Source organism: Mizuhopecten yessoensis, unplaced genomic scaffold (assembly GCF_002113885.1).
Source record: "Mizuhopecten yessoensis strain PY_sf001 unplaced genomic scaffold, ASM211388v2 scaffold8573, whole genome shotgun sequence".
Taxonomy (NCBI): domain Eukaryota; kingdom Metazoa; phylum Mollusca; class Bivalvia; order Pectinida; family Pectinidae; genus Mizuhopecten; species Mizuhopecten yessoensis.
In genome coordinates this window covers 347495-373915 of record NW_018407615.1, presented here as the reverse complement: position 1 = coordinate 373915, position 26421 = coordinate 347495, and the positions used below count along the sequence as shown (strand labels likewise).

The 26421-nt window shown below is 38.0% G+C and overlaps 1 protein-coding gene across 3 annotated transcripts in view; it reads right to left on the bottom strand.

Annotated features, from left to right (window-relative positions):
* The window catches only part of LOC110456217, an 80815-nt gene that overhangs the window by 14742 nt on the left and 39652 nt on the right, over window positions 1-26421 (bottom strand). For all 3 annotated transcript variants that reach the window (XM_021506812.1, XM_021506813.1, XM_021506814.1), the window contains 2 exons: window positions 6862-9742; window positions 5601-5719 (listed from right to left, as the gene is read on the bottom strand). In XM_021506812.1, the coding sequence (XP_021362487.1) occupies window positions 5601-5719; window positions 6862-9742 (3000 nt within the window). The remainder of the gene's footprint in view (window positions 1-5600; window positions 5720-6861; window positions 9743-26421) is intronic.

Here is a 26421-nt window from a genome sequence, read left to right as displayed (position 1 = left end):
TATTGAAATTGCGAATGTGCAGTTTGCCGACTGTTGACCTTTTAGCCAGGCTTTCTGATGTGTTTCTGTCTCTCTTGTCTACATCACTGTAATTACACTATGCGTGTGTAAATAGAAACACCGCCCAGTGTTCATCCTCCTCCCTTAACTGTATATCAACAAGGTAACAAGTGAAGTCTTTGTGATTAGTTTAGGAACTGCTTTTTATATCAGAACCATTGATTCGTTTTAATTTAATGCAGAAGCCACTATAGCTAGCTAGATCAATGAATTTAGTGAAACATTAACCCCTCTGTATGGCCTCTTGACATCTGACTAATGCCAGGAGAATGACGGGAAGAAAAAATATGGTTTAACTTAGAGAAAAAATTGTCTTCCCTAGAGAATTTGAAACTTTGATATCTTCAAAAAAATCTACTAGCCTAGCTGGAAAGTGGAAATCTGAGGCTGACAAAGCTATGGTCATGATATCTAAAGTACTTAATATCTTCTGTAGCATGTGATGATAACGCTGTCATCACTGACCAATAATCAAACTTATCATAATTGAAAAATCCTCCAGAATCGGCCTTCAATTCTTTTGGGAAAGGTTTCACATAAGGCAACTGAAGAACAGATTTCTTTCCTATTTATCCTTACACAGCCAGGTTGATGATTTTACTTAATTATCTTTTCGATAGTGGAAAAACCGTCTTTGTCCGCCAAGACAGTCTTATATGAGAAATTACTGTAAATTACAACAATACTCTAAAGTAGCTATGATTTAAGTCTAAAAAAATAAAATTTATCTCATTACATGATCCTGTGTACTTTTTTTTGGAATATAACCTATTTCTTACAAAAATTCATTCAAATTTAAAAAGAAATATATTATTGATTTAATATTAACTTTATTTTAATTTCTTTTTGTATTTACAGTGCAATATAAAGCAATACATAATAGTTGAAATAGGATTTTGATTTTTAATTCATCTGAAAAGATTAATTATGTTGAAAGTTACATTATAACATTCCTGTAAAAGTCTGATTTCCTATTCTTTACACATGCCTCCCCTAGCCCCCAGTATATATTATGGAGATGAAGACCACTGATGACACCAGTACAACTACCACTATACATAAACTACCGAGGTCTGCTGTCTTCACTGCCCTTTCTCTCCATGTTCATTCATCCACTCTGACAGTTTATAGTATATGTGATCATATTTCAGCCCCCAGACTTTATAAAAACATGCATAAATCCTATCATTTATACACTATACAATGGAGTGCTCTCTGCTATAAAGCTTGTTCTCCTTCTTCAACCCTGGACAAACTAACCAGGGTTCATCAACAGGAGCCCTGACCACAAAATAGTTCAGTGGGACCTATACAAAGTTTATTTCTCATTTAACTTCTTATACAAATTCTGGCTGATGATCAAAACCAGACTGCAACACAATACTGAGTGTTCTACTCAACATAGAAAGCTTAGTTTTACATTCTAAATTTGAGATAAATCTGACCGAAAGTCTGGCCGGATGTCAAGAATGGCTTAAGTGTTTGAGATGGTCTCTAGATTAGTGCTATTGGCTGTAAGTGACCCAGGTGCGCCTCTATGTCAGGTCTAATTACAGGTGAGAGGACCCTAGGTGGGTAAAGGTATCTCGCCAAAGGGCCTACACTAAAACATTGTCTGGTGTGTTTACAAAAGTTCGGACAACTTTGATGGATTTAGTTTTCATAAAATCATAATTTAACTGGATAAATATTGTTTTACCTGATTACCCATGCTTGGAATTAATAGAAACCGAATTTGCAGATGATGTCCATATTCATAAGCAAACTTTTCTTGTATAAACCTAGTACCCATTATATACTCTTATGACATGGCCCCCTTTAAAATATGTTAACTATCATGTGTATATAGCATTCAATTTCGCTTGTCTTTGTCCTCTGCACTGCAACAAAATTTCAGAGTTTGCAGGTAATTCAGCAACAAAAACTTGGCAGGTAATCCTACAACATTGCAGATTTGTCCATCTAGAAATGTGTTGAGAGTTTTCTGTATGGAAGTCTCCTGAAGTCCTGACCTCGACTTTAGTACAGTTGTTCCTGATTACACCTGGGGCCCACATGGACAAACTAAGCTACTGTTGTTAACTAAATTAATCTACCTCGTCCACATAATGCTCTCAATGTAAACACCTCCCACCCCACTGGGTTTCTCACCATCGCTGACTCACATACCCGACAAACTTTCTACTCCAGGTCACTTTTCCCTCGCAACCTTTCACAGTGGCTTACTTTCATTTTCTCCAAATTGGCTCTTAAGTTACATGAAGGAATAGTTTAGTTAATTTCCTTATTATGAAATGTCTATTATGTTTCCAAAAATAAATAAGTACAACAATGGGGGGAAAAGTATATCCCATTTTAATTTGAAAATAACAAAAAATGTTTAACCCCCCCCCCCTACTGTTTGCTTGGTAGCTGAATGTACAACACACACTTTCCCTTCCATTCAGCAGTTATACAACTGTTAATACATGTTGTCTTGTTGTCTGGTCCATCTCTTAGCCATACCCTTAGATTCCACAACATACAGGCATCCCAATTGAGACACTTTATACCCACTTTCCCTTCCTATATTCATCTACATACCACCTGAATGGTTTCATGTTTCTCCTCATCCCCACTCCCCATCTTGGGTTCAACAGTACACCACCTGGGTTAGAAGATGTTGTTCAACCCCTCTCCCCACCCTTTAGATTCTAGGACATGTACCATACATGTTGGTTTCCCCCAGCCCCTGTATTCAACGACTGGTATAACTAAAGCTCGTTGCCAGATTTGTGAAGGACACCTGGATCCTACACAGTGACACGATACACCAAGTCAACTCCTTATACTTATTGTCCACCTGACAAATCTCAGCCACAATAACACAGCTAGATCTGGTTATCAAATTCCTCACATTCCCAGGGAGGGGCGCTTGTCCTGTCTGGAAACAATGGTCAGTGAATGACCAGCTCAACCAGGAACAATACTGGCTGGTACAAGGGGAGGAGTACCTGCCCACCATGTTTATTGAGGAGGTTTTAATCATTTATCCCCAGCTCCAAATATTCCACAAGTACTGTCTTCTCGTTCAACACACCAGAGGACAGGTCCCTGTGTCAGAACTTCACATCCAAGGGGGAACTCGTGTCAGAATGTGTTGAAAAGAACATTGGCCGTCTCTGATAAGAATGTGGCCCTGTACCTGTCTCTATTTGAGAATGTAGTTTGAATATTAATTTTACCATGCAGAACCTTAAAAATTTTGTTTTCAGTTTTGATATGCCATCATATGGGTAAAAACACACACACAAAAAAGAACAATAACATTATTGATAGCGATTTTCTACTTATGAATAATCAAATTTAAAACTTGTTTTGACCACTCATGGCAACTCATATAGCTAAACAGCATGTGTATCAACAACGAACAGACTGCAGAAAGCAATGTAATACCACAGGTAGAAGAAAACAACTATCATGTGTACCAGTTTTTTAACCCATTAATACTTTATTAGTATCAGATGCTGGCATGGTAATTATATCCCTATAGTGATGCACTGAAAAGGAGTTAGAAATCTAAGGACAACTGCTGCTGACAACTTCCTAGACCACACAGAGGGGTCACGATCATGGCTTCTCATTTTCGGAGATTCCACTTACATAAACTTGCCACCCTGCAAACCTATGATTGACAGGTCTGGTATTCGGGGTTAATGAAGTGTACAACATGTCCCGCCCCAAATCCCACAAGATATAATCACGCAATGTCGCCTGCACACACTACCCCTACAACTGGCTAACTGATACCAAGCTTTTTAAGCCTCATTTCAATAGAAAAAAATAAGCCTATAGTGGAGAAATTTAAGATTATGGTCAGAACAATCTTTATCTTGTAATGGAATAAACTTCTTTATTTTTTGCAATTATTAATCTGTTTTACTTCAAAATGCTTTACCTTGAATCCTATGAAAAATAATTGATTTAGACATGCTATTCTCAAAAACAAATATTGAATGGTAGCTGATAAATGTTCGCAAAGTTCTTCAAAGAAATGAAATTGACCATTTCCAGGCACATAGCCAAGGTTTAATCATGTGTGTACGAATATTAGTAGCAATGCTTAAAGCACAATGATGACAAGTATATAAATAATGGAAAAGAAAGTATTAAAAATGCGATATAAACGCATCAAAATCAACCCAACCTCCCAAATAACTGCAAAGTACAAACTACACAGACTACCTCTGGTTACAGAATACAGGCTATAAGGCATTACACTTGTATGCAATCATACAAATACCATTTAACACCAATTATAACTAAAATCAGACCAACAGAACAGAAATTCTAGCCCAAAAGGTATCAACCTATCAAAAGCCACGGTGGCCATCTTGGATTATGAGATCATTCATAATTCAGACTATTTAATAACTTCAAACTACCACCAAGTGCAGACAAAACTGTACCAATAAAACAAAATGTAAAGCCTATGTCTCAGTCAATCAGAAGTGACTGATGGTGGCCATTTTTGATTTTATTACCGTTATGGATATCTATCTATAATGATTTCAAGAATCAACAGGAGATTCAAGAAAACACGTAATTATATTTTATATAAAATATCCAACTTTCATCATGTTTAAAAAAGAATACTGAAGCCTTTTCTATTCAAGTGTTTGTTTCTACATTACCATTACTTTTATAATTTGTAAAGTATGACAAATAATTTCCATTGGTTTGATGTGCTGGGTTCCATGTAACACTTCTCATCTAGTGCCATCAATGATAATCATGATATTGTCAGAAAATGTCCCCAATGGCTTATCTATATTTGTACCTACAAATCAATGTGACTTTTTTTCTGCCCATCTCATTTTGTCGGAACATGAACGCCATGTGTGTTCCCCAAGGCGGCAACATTAATGCTTATTGGTGGTCATACTTTTTCTCTTTATACATTACCTCACTTGTCAACTTAGCCATTCAACATCTCCTATGGTACAGTTCCGTAAATTACGACATCAATATATTAATTTAAATTGCTTAAGTGTATTTTATATTTAAGTAATAAGGATTCTAATAAATTCAAAATTTGATCCACAACATCTATCCATTTTTAATGGAATTACACATCATGTGAAATACTGATGAGTCATAATCATCCTTTTCATGGGATTAGTGTGCACTCTTCCTACATATAAACTTATGGAGCTCATCATATATATCCCAAATGCTATTTTTCAATTTTGCATTACCTTCATTTATATTTTGAAAAAGACATAGCACACAAAAACACAAGGCCTGTACTTGGTAAGCAGGAGCCCAAAACCAGTTGCACAAGGAACTGTAATAGTATCAGAAAGGGCCTGGAAAAAGGTAAGGAAGGGTCCAGAATAGGGTAAGAAGGGGCCTGGTCAGCAGACACCAGAAAAGGGTGATCAAGGGTCTGGAATTTTGTGACCCAGAGAAAGATTGTTGTTCAGTGGTAAGTATATAAATAAAATAACAAGTGGTTTACAGAGACCACAAATGAAGGACATATACAGCAGTATGCTTACCTTGATGATGGTATTGCGTACAGACCGGTCGAACTTCTCACAAAACTCCTCAATAGCACTCAAGGATTTGGACGTACTTTTCGTGTGCTTATCTTGTTCTTGGCGACTTCGGATTTTTTCTGGAAATGAGATTAATCACATCAATCAATCAGACAATATGATAAAATATTGCATCCATTCCACAATTATACATGTTTTTCCATTTTTCAAATTGATTTTTTGTGTGAATAATACAGAAAACATAAGAACTATCGAAACTCATAATTGAAAAAAATAAATAAAAAATAATCAATGATGGGGTAATATCTGATATGTGATTTAGCATTACCAAACCTGACTGTAAGTGAATTCATTCAGAATATTTCTCAACTTTATACAGTATTTACTTAGGATATGAATCAAATATAAAAATGCATTTGGCCTCAACATCTGAGAATTTATCCTCCTCCATTTTCAGAAATTCTAAGAAAATCAATGCTCCTTCCCACTTCTGCAGGTGAACTTTTGTTCTGAGTCCTTTAGCCTTATCATGTCTGGTGATAAGTACAAATCAATGGCACAGTTTGGTTGTTCGAAAAGAAACAATTTAAAAAAATCAATGTCTACTTTATCAAATCAACAAAGGTAAATCATGAGCAGTTCAGAACAAGTAATCATGTCTGCAAGGCAAAAGTGTGAAAAACAGTTCTGCAACAATGTAAACAATTTACCGCTCAATAAGTGTCTATTATCAATATACCTAAACATAAAGTATAACTATAGATGGGTTTTGTCTGGGTATTGAGCCACACAGCAGTATTTGAAGAGCAAGCAATGGTTGTTGAACAAAACTTTGCACCTGAACAATTCAGGGGATTTTATATAACAATATAGCAATCAATTTCTACCCTATTGACAAGGAAACCTTTCCCTTCAAATGTTTTATTGAATATTTTCTTGTGCATTTAAAAAAAGTTTAATGAAAATTTATACAAAAATAATGGAAGGTTTATAATTGAAAGAAACCCTTTTTTGGAAAATTTGGGATTTCTGACGGTATTTCCTAGCAAAATTTCAGCTTGTCACTCCTAAACATTGTCCAAAACTTTCCCTTTTCAAATATCATCCATTTTCTTCATTATCTTTAACATAAAGCATACATCCATTTCAATGTAAAACGATTTTGTATATAAAGATGGAATATACAGTTCTTATTTTAGTAATTTAAATTGCCTCCCTTTATCTGAAGTTATTTCCCCTAATTTCCATTGGTTTAACTTACCTATAAGGCACGTATGAGCATATTTCAAAGCATCCATGACAACACTTTCCACAGAAAAGTTGGTTTGATAATTTCCGGACGGAGGATTACGATGAAGAAAGTTTTGTAACAATTTGTCAAATTCTGCAGGCAGATTACTAATGAGTTGGTATGGAAAAGAAGGGGAATTGAAATTCATGTCTGCAATGATGAGATCTCGGAGTAATGGGAACAGGGGATGAGACCTGAACGCATTAGATCTGTCTGTGATGAGATGTTGAATGAATGTCTGTTGTGAGGCTAGCATGGGTGGGCGATGGGGGGAGCCAGTCTTACAACTCTGACAGTTTGGTGTTGTACACTGGGGCATGGCACCACCTTGCATGGGATTTTGGCCTCCGGGAGTGCCAGGAATTGGTATGCTTCCCATGCCTGGGTGTTGCTGTTGTTGTTGCTGAGGAACCTTTGGATGGACACCCATATGAGGCTGGGGGGTTTGTGGCGTGGCACCTGCCCACGCTGGGTTGTTTCCTGTGCCAGGTCCCATGTTTGCCTGACTAAACTGAGGCTGAGAGTTCTGGTACATGGGGCTATTGTTCATAGTTTCAGGGACACCCTGTAACCGGCTGTATTCTGGTGGGATGCCACCTTGATTTGGTGGCATCATCTGCGCACTAGAGGTCATGGCATTCATGTGTAAAGGTCGAGGAGCACTGTTGCCACACGGTACCCCTGACATGAAATTTTGCCGGAAACCAGATTGTCCTTGCTGTTGACCAATCATTCCTTGCGGTGTCCCTTGATTGGAGCTAACTTGGGGCCCGCGCATCATTCCTTGAGGTGTCCCTTGATTGGCGCTAACCTGGGGCCCGCCCATCATTCCTAGAGGTGTCCCTTGATTGGAGCTAACCTGGGGCCCGCCCATCATTTTAGGCGTACCCCGATTCATCATGCCACAACTAGAGTTCATGTTCTGTCCTTGTGAATTTCTGAACCCATTATCACAGTAATTTTCCATGTTAGGATTTGTCATATTGGCAGTAAGTTTGTAATGATCTGTTTCCTGTATAGAATTCGGATACATCTGACCCCTCCCTTGAAGGTTTGCCTGCTGTTGCATACCATACTGGCCCTGACTTCCATCAAAGTGAGAAAGAGGCTGCATCCCAATGGGCGCACCTCCAGAACATGATACACGATAGTCTGTCTCACCAGTTGGTTGTTGCATAGAATTGTTCATATTATTACTCAAAGAATTACTCATATTATTACTCAAAGAATTACTCATATTATTATTCACAGAATTATTGAAATTGTTAAGATGCATGGAGTTTTGGTTATTGTCCACTCCACACATATCACCCGTCTTGTGCTGAGGAGGGAAATCAAACTGTTGCATAGGTGCCATAGGATTATCCCCACTGCTGGGACGGCTGTTACTGCGACCATCGTATCTGTATGGACTCATAGCCACTTGTCCATTCACATTAGGCACTGTATATGGTGCAATTTCAGATTTCATGCTTGGCGTTAGACGCGGCATTATCTTATTAGAGTTCATGGCTCCCCTGTGGTTGGGGTCCCTAAATTCATTTTCTACATCACAGTCTGAAGAAACACTTGGATCGAACCCTTGACCATAGCCCATACTATCATTTGAGCGCTGTCGTTGCAGTGGAGGCACATTTTGATCACCGGGTAGATCTGCAAAATGAACACTTTTCTGGCCCAAGCCAGAACCCTGATTCGGGGGACCCTGTCGTAGGTGCATAGAATTTTGCATGTCACCAGTTGCAGAGGGCGGCACTGACGATGGCACTGTCGATGATACAGAAGACGAACCATAACTACGGACACTAGCCGTGTCCCCAGAGAAGTATCCCTGATCAAGCGGAGACTCAAGAGTTCGGCCATACTGTTGTGTTTGTGGTGGGAATCCTGGCCGTCCCATGTTACCCATAGAACATGCAGGGTTGTTCATTTGACCCGCAGAAGAGTCGCACATATTCCACTTCTGCTGTTGAAACGTAGTATGTGGTGACTGCATGTTTTGGACATTGACATTTGGAGGAGCGGGGCGGCCAAGACGTTGGTAGTTATGGGGGACCACACCCTGCCTTTGTAGGCCAGGAGGAATGCCTCCCTTCTGGGACATCCTTTCTGGAACTGACTGGGTGTACATGCTGTTTTGTGACATGCTCTGACTGTAGGAGGGAGGTTGTTTCTGTGAAGGTGAGGATGGTACTGAATTCTGTGTAGTCTGAGGGGACACACTGCGTGGGGGAAGGGGTGAATGTTGGGGTCCCTGGGTGCTAGAAATGCTGGGTGATGCGATGCTCTGCGAGGACGGCCTCCTTGGAGTAGGGGGTGTCTGCGGTGCCTTGAACATTTCTGATGGCATTAATGGGGCATTAACCCTCACTGGACTTGTTGGTCCTGATGTTGATGCATGAAAACGTTTAGCAGCAGGGCTACTTGACCCACTGGAGGTCGCCACTGTACAGTTTGTGGTTGACGCTTGAGAATATGTGGTGTTTGGACTTCCACATGTACGGTTATTCACAACCTCAGTCTTTGGCGTGGACAGAACGCCTGATTGTGACACGGATGTACATGCTGTGGAGGCCAGCGTGTTACGGATGGCCTCCGGTGTCATATACACCTGTGGGTCCACCATGTCCTGTTCCATGAGAAACTCCACAAAGTCCAACTCCATGCCTTCCTTCATTCCTATATCCTCACATATCTCATCAAGTAGTTCGTTAGGAAGACGCTCATCATCCATGTCCTGAGGAGGAATGGGAGGGGGCGAGTCCGGTGTTGTGGGGTCCATGTTGTCCATGTTGAGGGAGTGGACACTGGAGGCCCCAGGACTGGACGGGGCTTCACGGTATTCCATCAGCTGAAACACACAACAATACAGGCATCAGTGCTACTCATCAAGAATGAAAATAAGTTAAGAGGTCAAAGGGACCTTTTTTTTAAAATAATAATAATAATAAAGGCCATGTTCAGTTTGACCCAAAAGATAAAGCTAATTTTATTCAGCTTATGATAAAAAAAAGTAGGCAAATGCGAAATATGAATGAATGCACTGGGTTTCTATTTGTGGAGGTTTCCTAACCGGATATGTTTTCAGGCTCAGGTTAACTTTAATCTCTTCATATTTTGACAAATTATTAAGAAAGAACTTCAAATAAAACCTTTGACAAGCATAGAGATTAACAGATTTTTTGAAGATTTGTGAAATTATTTCCCTTTTGGATACTTTTGACTCCATAGGATCAAGCAATACATAAGTTCTTAGTTAGTTGCAAAACTTGTCCATGTATTCAAAATAACTGTTCTCATTGTATTTTTGTAACAATGAATCTTAACGAAATCAAAGGCTGTGTTTTTCAAGATTGTTTTCAAGATTTCTTGAATCTAAGTTTTAATAGTACAACAGTTAGATCTTAAACAAATTGATACAGATATTAAAATTGCCTCAACCTGTGACAAACAATTAACAAGTGGTTCAACTATTCAACAGAACAAATGAAGACATTTGTATATTGTAATTCATATCTACCTAGCTAAATGAAGGAGCAGAATACACAATTTGTGTACTGTGAAATATTGAAAAATATAATGATCTATGAGAAAGCCTACCCGAATCTATAGACAAATAGCCAAAATCTAATCATATTAATCGTCCATAGGAAGTGTGGTTGTCTAGATCTACAGTCAGCCAGTACATATCAAGCATGGCTAATGTTGTAATTCATTTGGGCATGCCAAGTCAGAAGCACAGTGAATAATTTACCTCCAACAAATTAGATCCTCACCTTGCTATAAATTTACCTGGCCAGGTGAGGGAGCAACATTGGTATAGGTGAGAAAATCATGACAAATCTACTGCTACACAGGTGCGCCAAACAAAAATAGTTGTTTTTTTATTCTAACACTAACCACATGAAAAAGATCCCTGTTAAAAACCATGCACAATCAAAATTAAGCAACTACAGATGATAAGCTAAAATCCTTTTTGTGTATTTCTTTTAATAGCATTTGTTTGTGTTTTATGTGCCTGAAGTAAAATCCTAAACACCATTCTGTTATTTTGTTCTTATATGAAATTTTCCAAGTATAAATTACTAATAGGAAACCATCCAGAACTTTTGTATATCACTGGATGAATAAAACAAGTTTATTTGGCCTGGGAGAGGGACCAGTAGACACTTGCTTGGCCTGGTGTTGGCTGGCTGCAGTACAGAGAACATGTATCTATGGGGGAGGTTAAACAGAGACATTTGCTTGGTCTGGAGACTGGGCTGGCTTTCAATACCAATAGTCTGTACATGTGCTTGGCCTGGGGTGAGCAGGCTATAGTACAGACAACCTGGACATGCCAGACAACCCACAACAGGCAAGTTCAATCCATCCCAATCCTGATTCAAGCACCACAGGTGATGAAAGTTCCTTTTCTGTGATTAGTGCAAAATATTAATGAGACAAACTTTCTAACCTGTAGAATATGATACTGGCTTCTACAAATGTTTTAATAGTTCACACACAGAACTTTAACACCAATGTAAACTCACTAAGTTTCAATTTTATATCGAATGAAACTGGAAAGATTAAGTAGTTAGCATAAAAATCATGTTTGAACAGCTTGTAAAGAACCACAACTAACAACTGTGACTAGAATGAAATTTCACCACGGAAAGTAAACAGGAAGCCAAAAAATTTCGCTCTGAATTACACAAATGCAAACGTGACAAAGTGAATGGATGTTTAAATCCAATCATTACAGGTACAACTCCTCAAACAAATTCAGCACAGACCTACTGTAAATAACATTCTCAGCTTAGTCTCCACATACTAAAGCTTCATCAATTTTAATATCTATTAAGGAAAAAAAAAAATATTTCAATATATAATATATGTTATATATCATAAAGGATATCGACCTCTTTAATATGGAAAAATTCCTTTATAAAGCATAAAACAAAGTTATTATTTACCAAATTTTATGTTTATATGAAGTTATATTAAAGTTAACTATGCTTTTAGCATCACCCATGTCATCAACCTCGGGCTTTCACTAAAGCAATTCAACATTTAACAATGGATTATAATCCAGCTACTAAAAAACTGTCGGTGCAGAGACTACATTTTAATGACATACACTTGAGCGCAAATAGAAAGAGGTTATATCTTCATAGCCGTCCTTGTATAAAAATGTAGGCTACACACTTGCCATAAAAAACCTGATGAAAACCGATCAGTGGAAACTTTGTCTCGTTTCAAAATTGTTGAAGAAGTTCTTCTTGCCTTAGATCATAGGTAAGATTTGATATAAAACCCAATGGCATAAAATATCAACATTTAACAGGTGTCATAAATCAGATCTAGGACTATTTCAAGGACATTACCTTGAGCTAATGAGCCTCTAAGCTATTGTTAAACAACAAACAACAGCTGACAAAAAAGTTTTATTGCAAGAGACAAGAAAATAGTTTTTATGGTTAAGAACAATTTAGAAAACAATAAGAAAATTTTAATGCAATACATCAAAGTTTTAAACGGTCGGCTTCTTCATTATTATTAGTCTTAACACAAAAGAGCATCACTCAGTCATTCCTAAAATAAAAGACATTTCCTCATGGCCATAATGAATTTCAGATTGAATTTTTACATTGCTGTAGCTATTGTTTGATTCCTCAATACATGTATCACTTAACCAATTGCTGGAAAGCTTGGCAGCACTCATGGTCTTGATTTCATGGCAACTGCACGGGCAAGCATTTCACAGTGTAATTGTTCCACCTGTCCAATACCAGGAAAAACTCTATGTTGTACATTGCTAAATATCGTACCACAAATGTTTTTCTTAAAAATATTGTTTTGGGGCAAACCGGATTCATTCAAAAGAAATTGCTATTTTTTTTATAACTTTTCGTAATTAAATTCAACAAGACAGAAATTTGAGCATGAATGAACAACATTCTGTGTCTCAGGCAATTGAGACAATTAGCGTTTGGGTTTTAAAGGGAAACAAATCCGTTAAACACACCAAGCCAGAAGTTTCGAAGAACACCCTATAAAGTGTCGCTAAAGTATCATTACTGTTTATATGAAACAAAGCTTTGTTTTTTTAAAAACAATACAAAATTGAGGTTTTAAAAAATTACATAAATGTGAACATGTCTTTCTCAGCTCCTGGACAGCCGCCATTCATCTGGTTACCTATAGCTGTCAAGATTATCACACAGGCCAATCTAGTAAGCTTGTTGGCCTGACAAATCTGGTGTCTGTTTTAACACTTGATACTACAAACAAACAGGAGGGTGTACCACATTAACATGGAAGGTGCCTCGGTTACACTTCAAAGGAATCACTCAGGTCTTAATGGACTCCAACTTACCTAGTCCTAAAAAGAGCTGTAAAAATACATCTCATTTTTTGGTTTGTTATAAACTTTATTTTTTTATCAACACAATTTTACCTGGGCATTTTCCATTGAGTTCATAGCGAATGCAAGCTCTTCATATCTACATCTGTTTTTACTGTATCTAATTACAACTTGTAAACAATAATTGAGACTTTTGTGGAGGTCAATTTGATATCTAACTATCAAGTGACTGTATTTATAATTACGTATGAATATTGTAAATATTCAGATCAATCGAACTGCTGTACAAGAGCTAAGGATCGGGACACAATAGTTACATTTGGACAGCATTCCATAAAAGGTCCTATTCTTGAAAAATAGCTACTCTTTAACTCGGAAGTTGTGACCATTTAGTCAGCCTTTTTCTGGACGACATAGCTGTACAAAATGGGTACCAATATACTAGGATATATTCCTACTAAATTAAAGCTCTAGGAAGGCATCATATATACCACAGTTACATCATATTTTTGGAAACTGAGTCAAATCTATGGCCACTAGATTCCTTGACCTATATTCTTATAAAGTTTTACACTTATAGACTAAATATATCATTCACAAAGTTCATCATGTATATGTGATGCATAAAAAGCAAACAGAGTACAGGATGCATATTTTTCCTAATTAAATCCAGAGGAAGTTGTCCGGACAATTATAGTTATATAATAGACCATAGTGTACTGTCCTAGTCTAGTTATCCAATGTGAAACACAGATATCTCCGATTCAAACTTGCTAATCATTACCACAAGGTCGCATGAGGTCAAGATGACACATCCTTTTAAGATGTGGTTATCTCCCCCTAACAAGATCACAGCGACATAGCTCATTTCCGCACATGTAAGTGTCCTTCTGTCCCAACCACAACAAAGACAAAAACATGACATCCCTGTATGATGCAGTCATTGTAATCCCAATCAGCTGACCTCATAGACAAGTCCTTAAATGTAGTGTTGTTCACCAGCTGGGATGAGAGAGTAGATTGCAAAATGTAACTTGTCCACATCTCATGTTGGAAATTCACAACATGACACTGTTTTTCTGGTAAAATTTAAAGGTAAAATATTCAATGCTAAATGAAAATGAATACTTAATTTATAAGGTGACATTTCTCAAGTCCTTAAACTGAGGTAAGCATTTGGATTGAGTTGGATCCAGAATGACTACAGAGTTACTGACTTTATTGGTTGTATCTATTACTACAGCGTACATGTTCCTCAGGAGTGACCTCAAAACCACAATATGTATTCCACTTTACATCACTCTCAACAAAAGAAAGAAACTGTCCTATCACAAAATATGTATCACTTTATCTACATCTCATCAGCAGCCTAGAGTGGCACTTACTTTCCTCCTATATTGACACACACTACAACAATAGCTCTATCAACTCTCCTCTCATATACCCTACAGATCATAACACAGATAGCCAAAGCTTCACCCACCAATAACAAATTTAAACTTGAATAGATTACCTATTCTCTCCTATATTATACACAGACTAAAACAAATCATTAATTTTATTTCCAGTTGATGCCTTACCCCCACCTTCAAATTAGCACCTCATACCTTACAATGCATGTTCACATATAAACATTAACTTACTTATATGGATGTTGGGAAAGGCTGTGTGGGGAACCCTGCCCTTACATCACACTGGGTAAAGTTGTGTGGGGAAGCCCCGCCCTTCCATCACACTGGGAAAAGCTGTGTGGGGAAGCCCTGCCCTTACATCACACTGGGTAAAGCTGTGTGGGAAAGCCCTGCCCTTACATCACACTGGGTAAAGCTGTGTGGGGAAGCCCTGCCCTTACATCACACTGGGTAAAGCTGTGTGGGAAAGCCCTGCCCTTACATCACACTGGGTAAAGCTGTGTGGGGGAGCCCTGCCCTAACATCACACTGGGTAAAGCTGTGTGGGGAAGCCCTGCCCTTACATCACACCCTGCCCTTCCATCACACTGGGAAAAGCTGTGTGGGAAAGCACTGCCCTTACATCACTCTGGGTAAAGCTGTGTGGGGTAGCCCTGCCCTTACATCACAATGGGTAAAGCTGTGTTGGGAAGCCCTGCCCTTACTTCACACTGGGTAAAGCTGTGGGGGGGAGCCCTGCCCTTACATCCCACTGGGTAAAGCTGTAGGGTAAGCATTGCCCTTACATCACACTGGGTAAAGCTGTGTGGGGAAGCATTGCCCTTACACCGCACTGGGTAAAGCTGTGTGGGGAAGCCCTGCCCTTAAATCACACTGGGTAAAGCTGTGTGGGGAAGCCCTGCCCTTACATCACACTGGGTAAAGCTGTAGGGTAAACACTGACCATACATCGCATTGGATAAAGCTGTAGGGTAAGCATTGCCCTTACATCACACTGGGTAAAGCTGTGTGGGGAAGCACTGCCCTTATATAGCACTGGGTAAAGCTGTGTGGGGAATCACTGCCCTTACACCGCACTGGGTAAAGCTGTGTGGGGAAGCATTGCCCTTACATTACACTGGGTAAAGCTGTGTGGGTAAGCATTGCCCACTGGGTAAAGCTGTGTGGGGAAGCATTGCCCTTACATTACACTGGGTAAAGCTGTAGAGTAAGCACAGCCCATACATCGCACTGGGTAAAGCTGTGTGGGGAAGCATTGCCATTTAATCATGCTGGGAAAGGTTGTGTTTGGATGCTGTGTTGGAAAGCAGTTATGTCAAGATATATCACAGTATTTACAGATTTTTTATGTATTGAGCAAGATATAATGTTCACATCATTTTGCAAGGAGAGTCCATCACAAAATCAAACATCTCACAATAAAAGATTCAAACACATGTTAGCAAGACAGTGATCAATATTGTGTCCTTTGTAACATTGTAAGTATAAGTTGTTTTAAGCATACTCCGAAATACGTATATTCAAGAAAGTTTTACTGCATTTCTGAAAGTAAACACAATACTCACCACTTTTACAACACAAAATATCCTTGACAATCAAGAGCATTGGAATAACTGAAGAAGGATAAGGTTGATATACTAACTTTATAAATACATATATTTTTCATACTTGCTAAAGGAATTGATTAACATCATTATCACAAATCTATATCACAGTTTGTACCCGATATGTATATAGTACTAGTTTCAGTTCCAGAGAGACAATCGCAAAATTATTGACAAGTCACCCCTAAAATCCACAATGGTCAAGATAAATGGGCAGATAAGGGCCGGTCCCCTCTGAGAAGTCCAACACTGGATAATCACAATCGGGGGAAGCATCAGATAAGGGCCAGTCCCCTCTGAGACTGGATAATCACAATCGGGGGAAGCATCCCCCTTCTTCTGAGCTGGCCTCCACATGAGGAAGGAAACAAGGCTATATAGCTTATCACGTCAAAATGCCATGAAACACTCAGAATTCATTGTAGCCTAACTTCTCACATGCTTCATCAATTGCTATACACTTAAAACATCATTAGAGACATTTCTATCATAAGAATGCATCTGAAGATGCATGGGAACCTGTTCTTACACAGATCGGGAACTTACATTTCTTGACCTCAACAACACTTAAATTCTCTGTAGTAATAAGTGAAAATATGTTGACTATTACACCACCAAAATGTAAAATTGGATAAAAATTTGTTATTCATGTCAAGCTGGTCAACAATTCAATATAACCCAAAATTTGCATATGAAGTTAAGTAACTGAAGGCAATGGAGACACAAATAGCTTTCCAACTGTTAAATTAAAATGTTCCAGTATACTGTAGCATACTATGTAAATTAATCTAGAAAATGTCTGTAAGATATGAATTCCCCATGCACAGTAATATCTTTTTATTTTAGTTTATGATTAAATATCTAGTAATGGGGACCTTGGCCTTAACGTTGGATGGAGCTCAGAAATATATACATGTACTCATCCAAGGCATTCTCTCACTTGAGCTAATATTTGACAAAAATCTGCTAAGAAATATGTTGCAATGGAGATGTCACTAAATTTTATGATGTTTGACCTTGGCCTAGGAACCCTGAAATACGAGGCCATTCAAGGAATTCTCTTACTAGACCTTTGTGAAAAGTTCAAAACCCATTAACTGAAGTTGTAAGAGTGATGACACTGAATAGGAACAGCTAGGATGCAACAGTACAAGATGTAACAGACACTATATATATATGCCCCCTTCCAATCCCACAACAGTGGAAGCACTAGAAAATTATCAGTTTAGCTATGGGAGGAACCATTCTGGCACTTAATAAGAAGCCAAAGAGTATTTAAATGCATCAACATGCCTATAGCTCATCTTATTAAGACTTTTTTCCCCTAATTTTAGTTCACGAGTTTTATCCCTACAATCATTATGCAGCTCTGCCCACCAAATGCATGCAGTATTTCAACTGCAATGCATGGAGCGTGCTCCAATGTAGCAGGAAGATATGAAACACGGTAACATAATTATGAAATGTTTAGATATAACCATAAGCTGTGACATTAATGGTTAGGAGAGCTGTATTATTCCTTCCGACTACTATCACGGAGTGCCAAGCTATGAGTAACACAACTCCCCCAAAGTCAACCCCTAATGATAACATTATGTGTAGCACTAGATCTTGGACCAGAAACACCATCATCCTCAATCCTTTCATTACACCTGCTTATAACCAAACCCTCCAAACATATAGACAAGTCAAAACATAAGGCTTTACAAATTCTCAACTGAAGTTCTATCTAGCTAGGAAAAGCATAGCGTCCCCTTCTATGTAACTGTATCTGTTATATATATAGGGGGGTTCTAATGTACCCCCTCCCTCTCCCTGTACATACCAACTAATTACACACTAATTCTCCATCATGCACAACTCCTAACATCCCATCAGCGTGACACATCGCCTCATATTGGCCATGCCCTCAATGTTCCGGCTCTCTTACCCAATTTTCACTGAAGTTTTGAAAATACTTTGTATATATATGTAATATTTCATGTTCTGGTACAGGACCATAACATATATATATACCATTCAAAATCTCTGAGGAAAGTTCTCCTAGAAAATTACTTCCCATGGGAAAGTGGATCTAACCAGATTCCATGTGGAAAGCACCATCAGATAAACCAGTGTCATGATAAATCAGCTCTATCAAATCTATCTGAAGCCATTAGCCTGTTGTATCTGATCAATTATCTCCTCTGTTCCTGTATGCTGTAATATTTTGGTCATAATCTCAAATCAATTATTGCAAATTTGTCATAAGATATTGTCATTATTCTTCCAACTGAAACTGGAGAAAACTAACAGCTAACATTCTGGATTTTTTCGATGAATTGACACACTAAGATCTTGCCAAATCATCATAAAGTTCAGCTCTACTTTTTAAGTATATCACACTCTAATAAAACTGTTTCCATCTGATAGATAAAAATATGTATTTTACTGTAAAGCATCATAATTCAGGAAATTCTCTCATTTATTGTTGATATGCTACCTCGAATGGATGGTTGGGCCTAAACAGTGAAACTATTTTCCACTAAACAACTCCTGAACTTCAACCTCCAGCACTTATATTATGCAAGCTGTGATAAGGACTGAAAAGTTTGTACTTTTATTACTTCTGTCCTCGTCTGTGGTAGAAACCTTGATCCCCCTCCCCTCTCTGTTATAGGACTTCAGTCCTCATCTGTGGTAGAAACCTTGATCCCCCTCCCCTCTCTGTTATAGGACTTCTGTCCTCGTCTGTGGTAGAAACCTTGATCCCCCTCCCTCTTCATTATAAGACTTCTGTCCTCGACTGTGGTAGAAACCTTGATCCCCCTCCCCTCTCCATTATAAGACTTCTGTTCTAGACTGTGGTAGAAACCTTGATCCCCCTCCCCTTTCCATTATAAGTCTTCTGTCCTTGTCTGTGGTAGAAACCTTGATCCCCCTCCCCTCTCCATTATAAGACTTCTGTCCTTGTCTGTGGTAGAAACCTTGATCCCCCTCCCCTCTCCATTATAAGACTTCTGTCCTAGTCTGTGGTAGAAACCTTGATCCCCCTCCCCTCTCAATTATAAGACTTCTGTCCTCGTCTGTGGTAGAAACCTTGATCCCCCTCCCCTCTCCATTATAAGACTTCTGTCCTAGACTGTGGTAGAAACCTTGATCCCCCATCCCCTTCCATTATAAGACTTCTGTCCTTGTCTGTGGTAGAAACCTTGATCCCCCTCCTCTCTCTGTTATAGGACTTCTGTCCTCGTCTGTGGTAGAAACCAGCCCTGCCCTTACATCCCACTGGGTAAAGCTGTAGGGTAAGCATTGCCCTAAACCTTGATCCCCCATCCCCTTCCATTATAAGACTTCTGTCCTTGTCTGTGGTAGAAACCTTGATCCCCCTCTCCATTATAAGTTATATAATCCTGGGATAGCTACTGTCACTGCTCACTTTCTGACACTAATGCAGCCTAATACTTCCCTACTGATCAACAGCTATCTATCCTCATCAATCTCTACTCGAAAACATTCTTACATACCCATCTTCATCCTTCTTATCAATTGAAATAATAGGGGAAACATTAATGTTTTATTTCCTATTTTCCAAAGTTTTCTTGATGACCTTCAGTATCTGCTTTTCGTCTTTTTAAATTAGAATTCACCTTACTAAACCAAACCCTATCTATATAATCAGGAAACCTGTATAAACCAGTTCAACAAGGTTCCTATCTATACATCATCTAGGTCCCAATGTACATCAATTCAGACCCAATGTACTCATCATCTAGGTCCCCATGTATGGTACATCAATTCAGGCCCAATGTATTCATCATCTAGGTCCCAATGTATGGTACATCAATTCAGACCCAATGTACTCATCATCTAGGTCCCAATGTATGGTACATCAATTCAGACCCAATGTATTCATCATCTAGGTCCCAATGTACATCAATTCAGACCCAATGTATTCATCATCTAGGTCCCAATGTACTTCAATTCAGACCCAATGTACTCATCATCTAGGTCCCAATGTACATCAACTTGGACCCAATGTATTCATCGACTAACTAAAGGTTCCAAAGCATATTTTAACTTGGCCCAAATGTATATTTCAATGTATCTTCTATCAGGTCCTTACAAATTCTTCAGCCAGGTCCTAATGTACAGAATTTATTTCAATGTGCAATAACTACAATTGGGAGCTATTTTTTTTACACAAAACCGTGTGCGATAACGCCGTGGAAGGGGCCTTGTTGTTATTTGACCTGCTGCATACAAACACAAACATCTGGCTGAAAGGAACGTCAATAAATAAATAATACAATTAACGGGGAAGGTATTTCCTGGCCCTCCTCATGCCAATTCTATAACAAAGCTAATCACTGTTATAAAGAAAAGATACAGTAAGTTGGTGTTGCCAGAGTCTGCCAGCACAAAGTATATGAAGCTTCAACGGAAAAACCTTTTCGTAATTTTCCTCAAATTAATTACTGGTGTAATTATACCAAATATGTCATGTGGTCAAAATAAAAAATTAATTTCTTAAACAGAAAATAATCCATATTCGTCTTGATCTGTACAGAAAGCAACGTCCAAAACTTTTGTAAGCTGCCAATATCCAACTGATGATATAGCCAAGGAGGGGTAGTAGTAATTAGTGCTTATTTTCACTATAATACATTTTCCATTTTTTACAGACAACACACTGCCAGGAGAAGTTGAAGATGTTACAATAAATTGACGAATGCATATACCATACATAGTAGAAATATTTTCCTAACCAAACCATTCAATTTCATCAACTTTTCCTTGGTTTTTTTTAAAGGTTTTTGCATATTCTACATCTTAAGAGCTTACATTCCACGTATATTACATGAAACCATATACACAATCGTTTTTTTCTTGTGAAACTGACAAGTTCTATAAATAATTCTCTGCGATTTAAAATTCTTGAAATGTGTTGAGCCTTTGTAAATAAACTTTATATATTTCACAGTGGCAAGCAGGACACGCTGTATTTACCCTCCACCCCCCAGAATTAGCTGTTCCTCTACATTCTGCTCCCACCTCGCCCTTATCTACCTAATATTCTTCTGACCAGGACAGAGCCATGCTAGTTTTAAAGTACCGTACCCTAATAATGAACCCAGTCATATGAACAGACCTCTCATGATCCAGTGGTGGGAAAATCGTCTAACACAGATTTAGGTGTTTACGTTTAGAGGTCTGTCCCAAATTTTTGGCTTGTTTGTGTAAAGATTTGGATTTCATAAACAAAACCTGCTGCCATTTATAATTACTTGTAGGTGTTCTACAGGGTGTGCCGTTGGTACCACTGTCATCTATAGTACACATGGTTTGGGTGTGGATGTATTTTATTGTACTCTGGGTGGGAGGAGGCAAAGTTGTTCCCTAATGCCTATTCTATCTTGAGATAAATGCTGGTTAACTGGGAAGGGTAGGAGACGGGTTTTCTATTGTACCTGCTACAGGCATTACAAAAATGTATCTCATCACGCATACAGACCATTAGTCAGATAAAAACATAACTACAGACTGTTTCCCTTCCATTGTAAACTTCTCCAACAAAATTTAACTATTTTTAATACCTTGTATTTTTTGGTGTATAATATAAATAACTAGAAAACATTGACTCCCCTGTACATAGCTAATGTGTACACAATTATATATACATCTGAACCTCATTAATCTGCAGACCTCTTTATTCCAGCCACTTAAATGCTCCCGGGAACTGATTGACCTTCGAGCGATTAAGCCTGTGTAAGTTGGTATTTCTGACTGTCTTATGTGAAATAGTCTAAGGAAGTTTCACAAAATCAAATAAAAATAATCATATTGGCTATCAGCTTTCAAATTATCAACTACTGTAGCTGATCATAAACAATCCATTAGTTCTACACTTAAATAATGCTTACATGCATAGTGAAAATCCTAAGTTATAAATTCAACACATTATGATATAAATCTGAATCTTTCATATGCGAGTTTACTCAGAAGATCATAAAACATTAATCGCGCTCTCCAAAAATCATAAGTGTACATTTGTAAAACTTTCTGTGATTTTTAAAAAGGTACATGTCAATTTGACACAAACATCAAATATTTTTTTTTTACTTTTATGTTAATTTCACCAGACTATTGTGACATTATGTAACTTTATGCCTTTTGAATCTAGCACAGTGCTCTCTATAAAAAGACACAAGACCGACAGTTGATGTAATACACCTAACATTATAGCCAGTAATGTACTCAACATGTCTATTTTTTACAAAAAAATAAATCAGAAACGTCTGTAGCCTACTACTGAAATACCAGGCTGCAGACTTTTTTTGACAAGTAACAAAGAGATATTAGGAAGGGACCGCCCTGTAATGATTTCTCTCTGATGGATCACAGCTGTCCACTGGAGACAACATACAAGTCGCTTTTCAATACCCAAATCATTAATATATCAGACAGACCAACACAATTCATATATCTATGTCTAGCGTTTAGTTTACCTGAGACAAACGACCAATCGTCTAATCATAATGTTTGACGAGCAACCGTCTGATCATGTCTGATGAGGAATTGTATAATCAATGTTTGACCAGAAAAGGTTTAATCAATGTTTGATGAGCAATGGTTAATCAATGTTTGACGACCAATGGTTTAATCAATGTCTGATGAGCAATGGTGTAATCAATGTTTGACGAGCAATGGTTTAATCAATGATGTTTGATGAGCAATGGTTAATCAATGTTTGATGAGCAATGGTTTAATCAATGGTTGATGAGCAATGGTTAATCAATGTTTGACGACCCATGGTTTAATCAATGTCTGATGAGCAATGGTGTAATCAATGTTTGACGAGCAATGGTTTAATCAATGTTCGATGAGCTATGGTTAATCAATGTTTGATGAGCAATGGTTTAATCAATGGTTGATGAGCAATGGTTAATCAATGTTTGTTGAGCAATGGTTTAATCAATGTTTGACGAGCAATGGTGTAATCAATGTTGGATGAGCAATGGTTAATCAATGTTTGACGATCAATGGTTTAATCAATGTCTGATGAGCAATGGTGTAATCAATGTTTGACGAGCAATGGTTTAATCAATGATGTTTGATGAGCAATGGTTAATCAATGTTTAACGACCAATGGTTTAATCAATGGTTGATGAGCAATGGTTAATCAATGTTTGTTGAGCAATGGTTTAATCAATGTTTGACGAGCAATGGTTTAATCTTTGTTCGATGAGCAATGGTTAATCAATGTTTGACGACCCATGGTTTAATCAATGTCTGATGAGCAATGGTGTAATCAATGTTTGACGACCAATGGTTTAATCCATGTTTGACGAGGAATGGTTTAATCAATGTTTGATGAGCAATGGGTTAATCAATGTTTGACGACCAATGGTTTAATCCATGTTTGACGAGCAATGGTTTAATCAATGTTCGATGAGCTATGGTTAATCAATGTTTGATGAGCAATGGTTTAATCAATGTTTGACGAGCAATGGTGTAATCAATGTTGGATGAGCAATGGTTAATCAATGTTTGACGACCAATGGTTAATCAATGTTTGATGATCAATGGTTTAATCAATGTTTGACGACCAATGGTTTAATCCATGTTTGACGAGGAATGGTTTAATCAATGTTTGATGAGCAATGGTTTAATCAATGTTTGATGAGCAATTGTGTAATCAATGTTTGACAAGCAATTGTCTGATCAACCTTTATTTTGTTTCATAAACATGATATACAAAATGTAACCTTAGACAATATTTTATAAGAAAAGTTTTAATTTGTAAATATCAATTTTTCAAACACTGTGGTCTTAAGAGAATGTTGTGATCTAGTTGAACCAGCTTATAAATCCTTAAAAAAGTCATGAAGCACTCTCCGAGACTACATTAGTTCTCATCCATATCTTCTTTAATATATGAAATATACTATCAATTACAATAAGCTTATTGGCCACCAAGTGGTAATAATTGCTCCGCCCCTTGGGCACTCCCTATTACAGCATACTAGCCCCTGGGGTACAGGTGGTAGGATACAGACCAAACTCACCTGTTTATTCCTGCATGGTTAGCTTGACAATTTCAGCCCATATCACATACACCAATTTAGACACAATCAACAAAATATAAGGCACATTTTTTTTTATATATGGGTTACAAATGAATATGTAACATTTTACGTCTAGGAAAATAATGTCTCCAGGACTTGAATTTTATACTGTTGAATATATTGGAGAATATATTTGCTATAACTATCAAGCTGACAGTACTGTTTGCCTTGGGTAACACAGGTACATATAGCACTGAAAAGTTAACTGTTGTTATCTATGTACTAGAGAACAAGGCTAGACATTAGACCAGCCATCCATCAACACTGGGCAGGTTGAGTGCCCATGTACAGGTACTGGCCATTCACAGAGAAGTTGTTTTATTAGGCTGGGGGGAGGACCCATTATGTCATCTTACCCAATCTTATCTAATTGCTTTGATATACCCACACAAGCCAGTGTATAAACACAAGATCTTCACCTGTACAAAAGCAGAAAGGAAGTGTTTTCATAGCCTCCTGTGAAAGTGTATGATTATCTTACACCCAGGGGATAAATGTTTCTTTATTTACATGGTAATTAAATTTACAAACAGTTACATAGAAGTGAGGAAGTGGAGAAAGGCCACTGCAGGCTATCCCTTTTCCATGATAGGTGTAATTGAGAAGGTATTAAAGATGTCCAGAGCTGATGGAATTACTGGTTATACCTGTCTTAGTGTTGACAAACAGTCAGGTCACCATCATAAATATTGTTTCAATTACAAGATTTTTTCTCCAGACAATGGTTCAAAAATATTTTCATTTCTAATGGAGCATTCAACAATATCCTCAGGTTGCTTTCTCTCAAATATGCTTATATTTATTTATTATTGCACAACAATCAAATAATGGCATACAATTTCAATAAAGATCAATTAAAGTTATAAATGATGAAAGACAATCAACTTTCTTTTAATAAATATTTTGACATTTATGAAGTGCGCAGATCTAGATTGATAAAAAAGATATTTCACTGTAGATCAATTTAAGTTTTTTAAATTACGAAAGACCAAATCTGAACTAATTTACAACAGAAGCAAACCAGATTTCGGAAATTGTCTATGTCTAAGCAGCTAATTGCAGGAGAAGTGGACACCAGTATATCGGGTAACAGGTAACTACAGGATAATTACACCCAATTAGCATAGCAAATCTAATTGGATGTACTCACAAAGGCCTAGTGTACATACTACAGACTCTCCCCTATCAACTTACTACCAGTTTCCCCTCCAGTGATTAGGGTTATTTTCAAATATTTAAGTATGTTTCTTGATAGTAATTACAACCTTTCAGAATTTCCTTTTTTTCTGATAGGTATACACAGATTTTCCCACCTCATACAGGTGTATGCACCATTTTGCACAACTCACTTAGGATGCTGAGGGAGGAACAGAAAAAATCGCAAAAATGGGGTTAGACAGTTGAAGAACCTTACCACTTTTCCAGTCCTGTCAATTATAGACATAGAAAATTGGTGCATCAGCCCTATGCTAGAAAATGTTCTGTGTTACTTCCAATTGTTATAATTAAGACCACTAAGGTACATCCAAACAGGAGTTAAATGGGATATATATGGCAGTTGGTAGTGGTTTGATGAGGAAAAAAAGTCTTGATATACTAAATCCAGCCACGTAGAACATAAATTGAGGAGGAGAGTCAGGGATTTTGGTGGGGAGGAAGGNGGGGGGGGGGGGGGGGGGGGGGGGGGGGGGGGGGGGGGGGGGGGGGGGGGGGATTTCAGTAGTGATCTTGACATAGACAGGTGTGTAGTTGGAAATTGTGACATGGCATTGTGTATTTCTCTGGGTGGGTGGATTGGGAGGGAATCAGTCACTAAATGGAGGGGAATGAAGTAATTTGAGGGTGGGTTGGTATCAGTACAGATTTACTAGCCACTGACATGGGTAGGTTGTGATATAGTATGGGGTGAACAGGTTAAGACAGGTTAGTTGTGGAGACAGGAGGGTCTCTGTTGTTTAGCAGGGCACATGTCATTGGGAGGGGGTTGAGGAAATGTTATTAGCTGGGGTGGTGTGAGATAGAGTACTCATAATCACTTGACAAAGGGGGGGGGGGGGGGG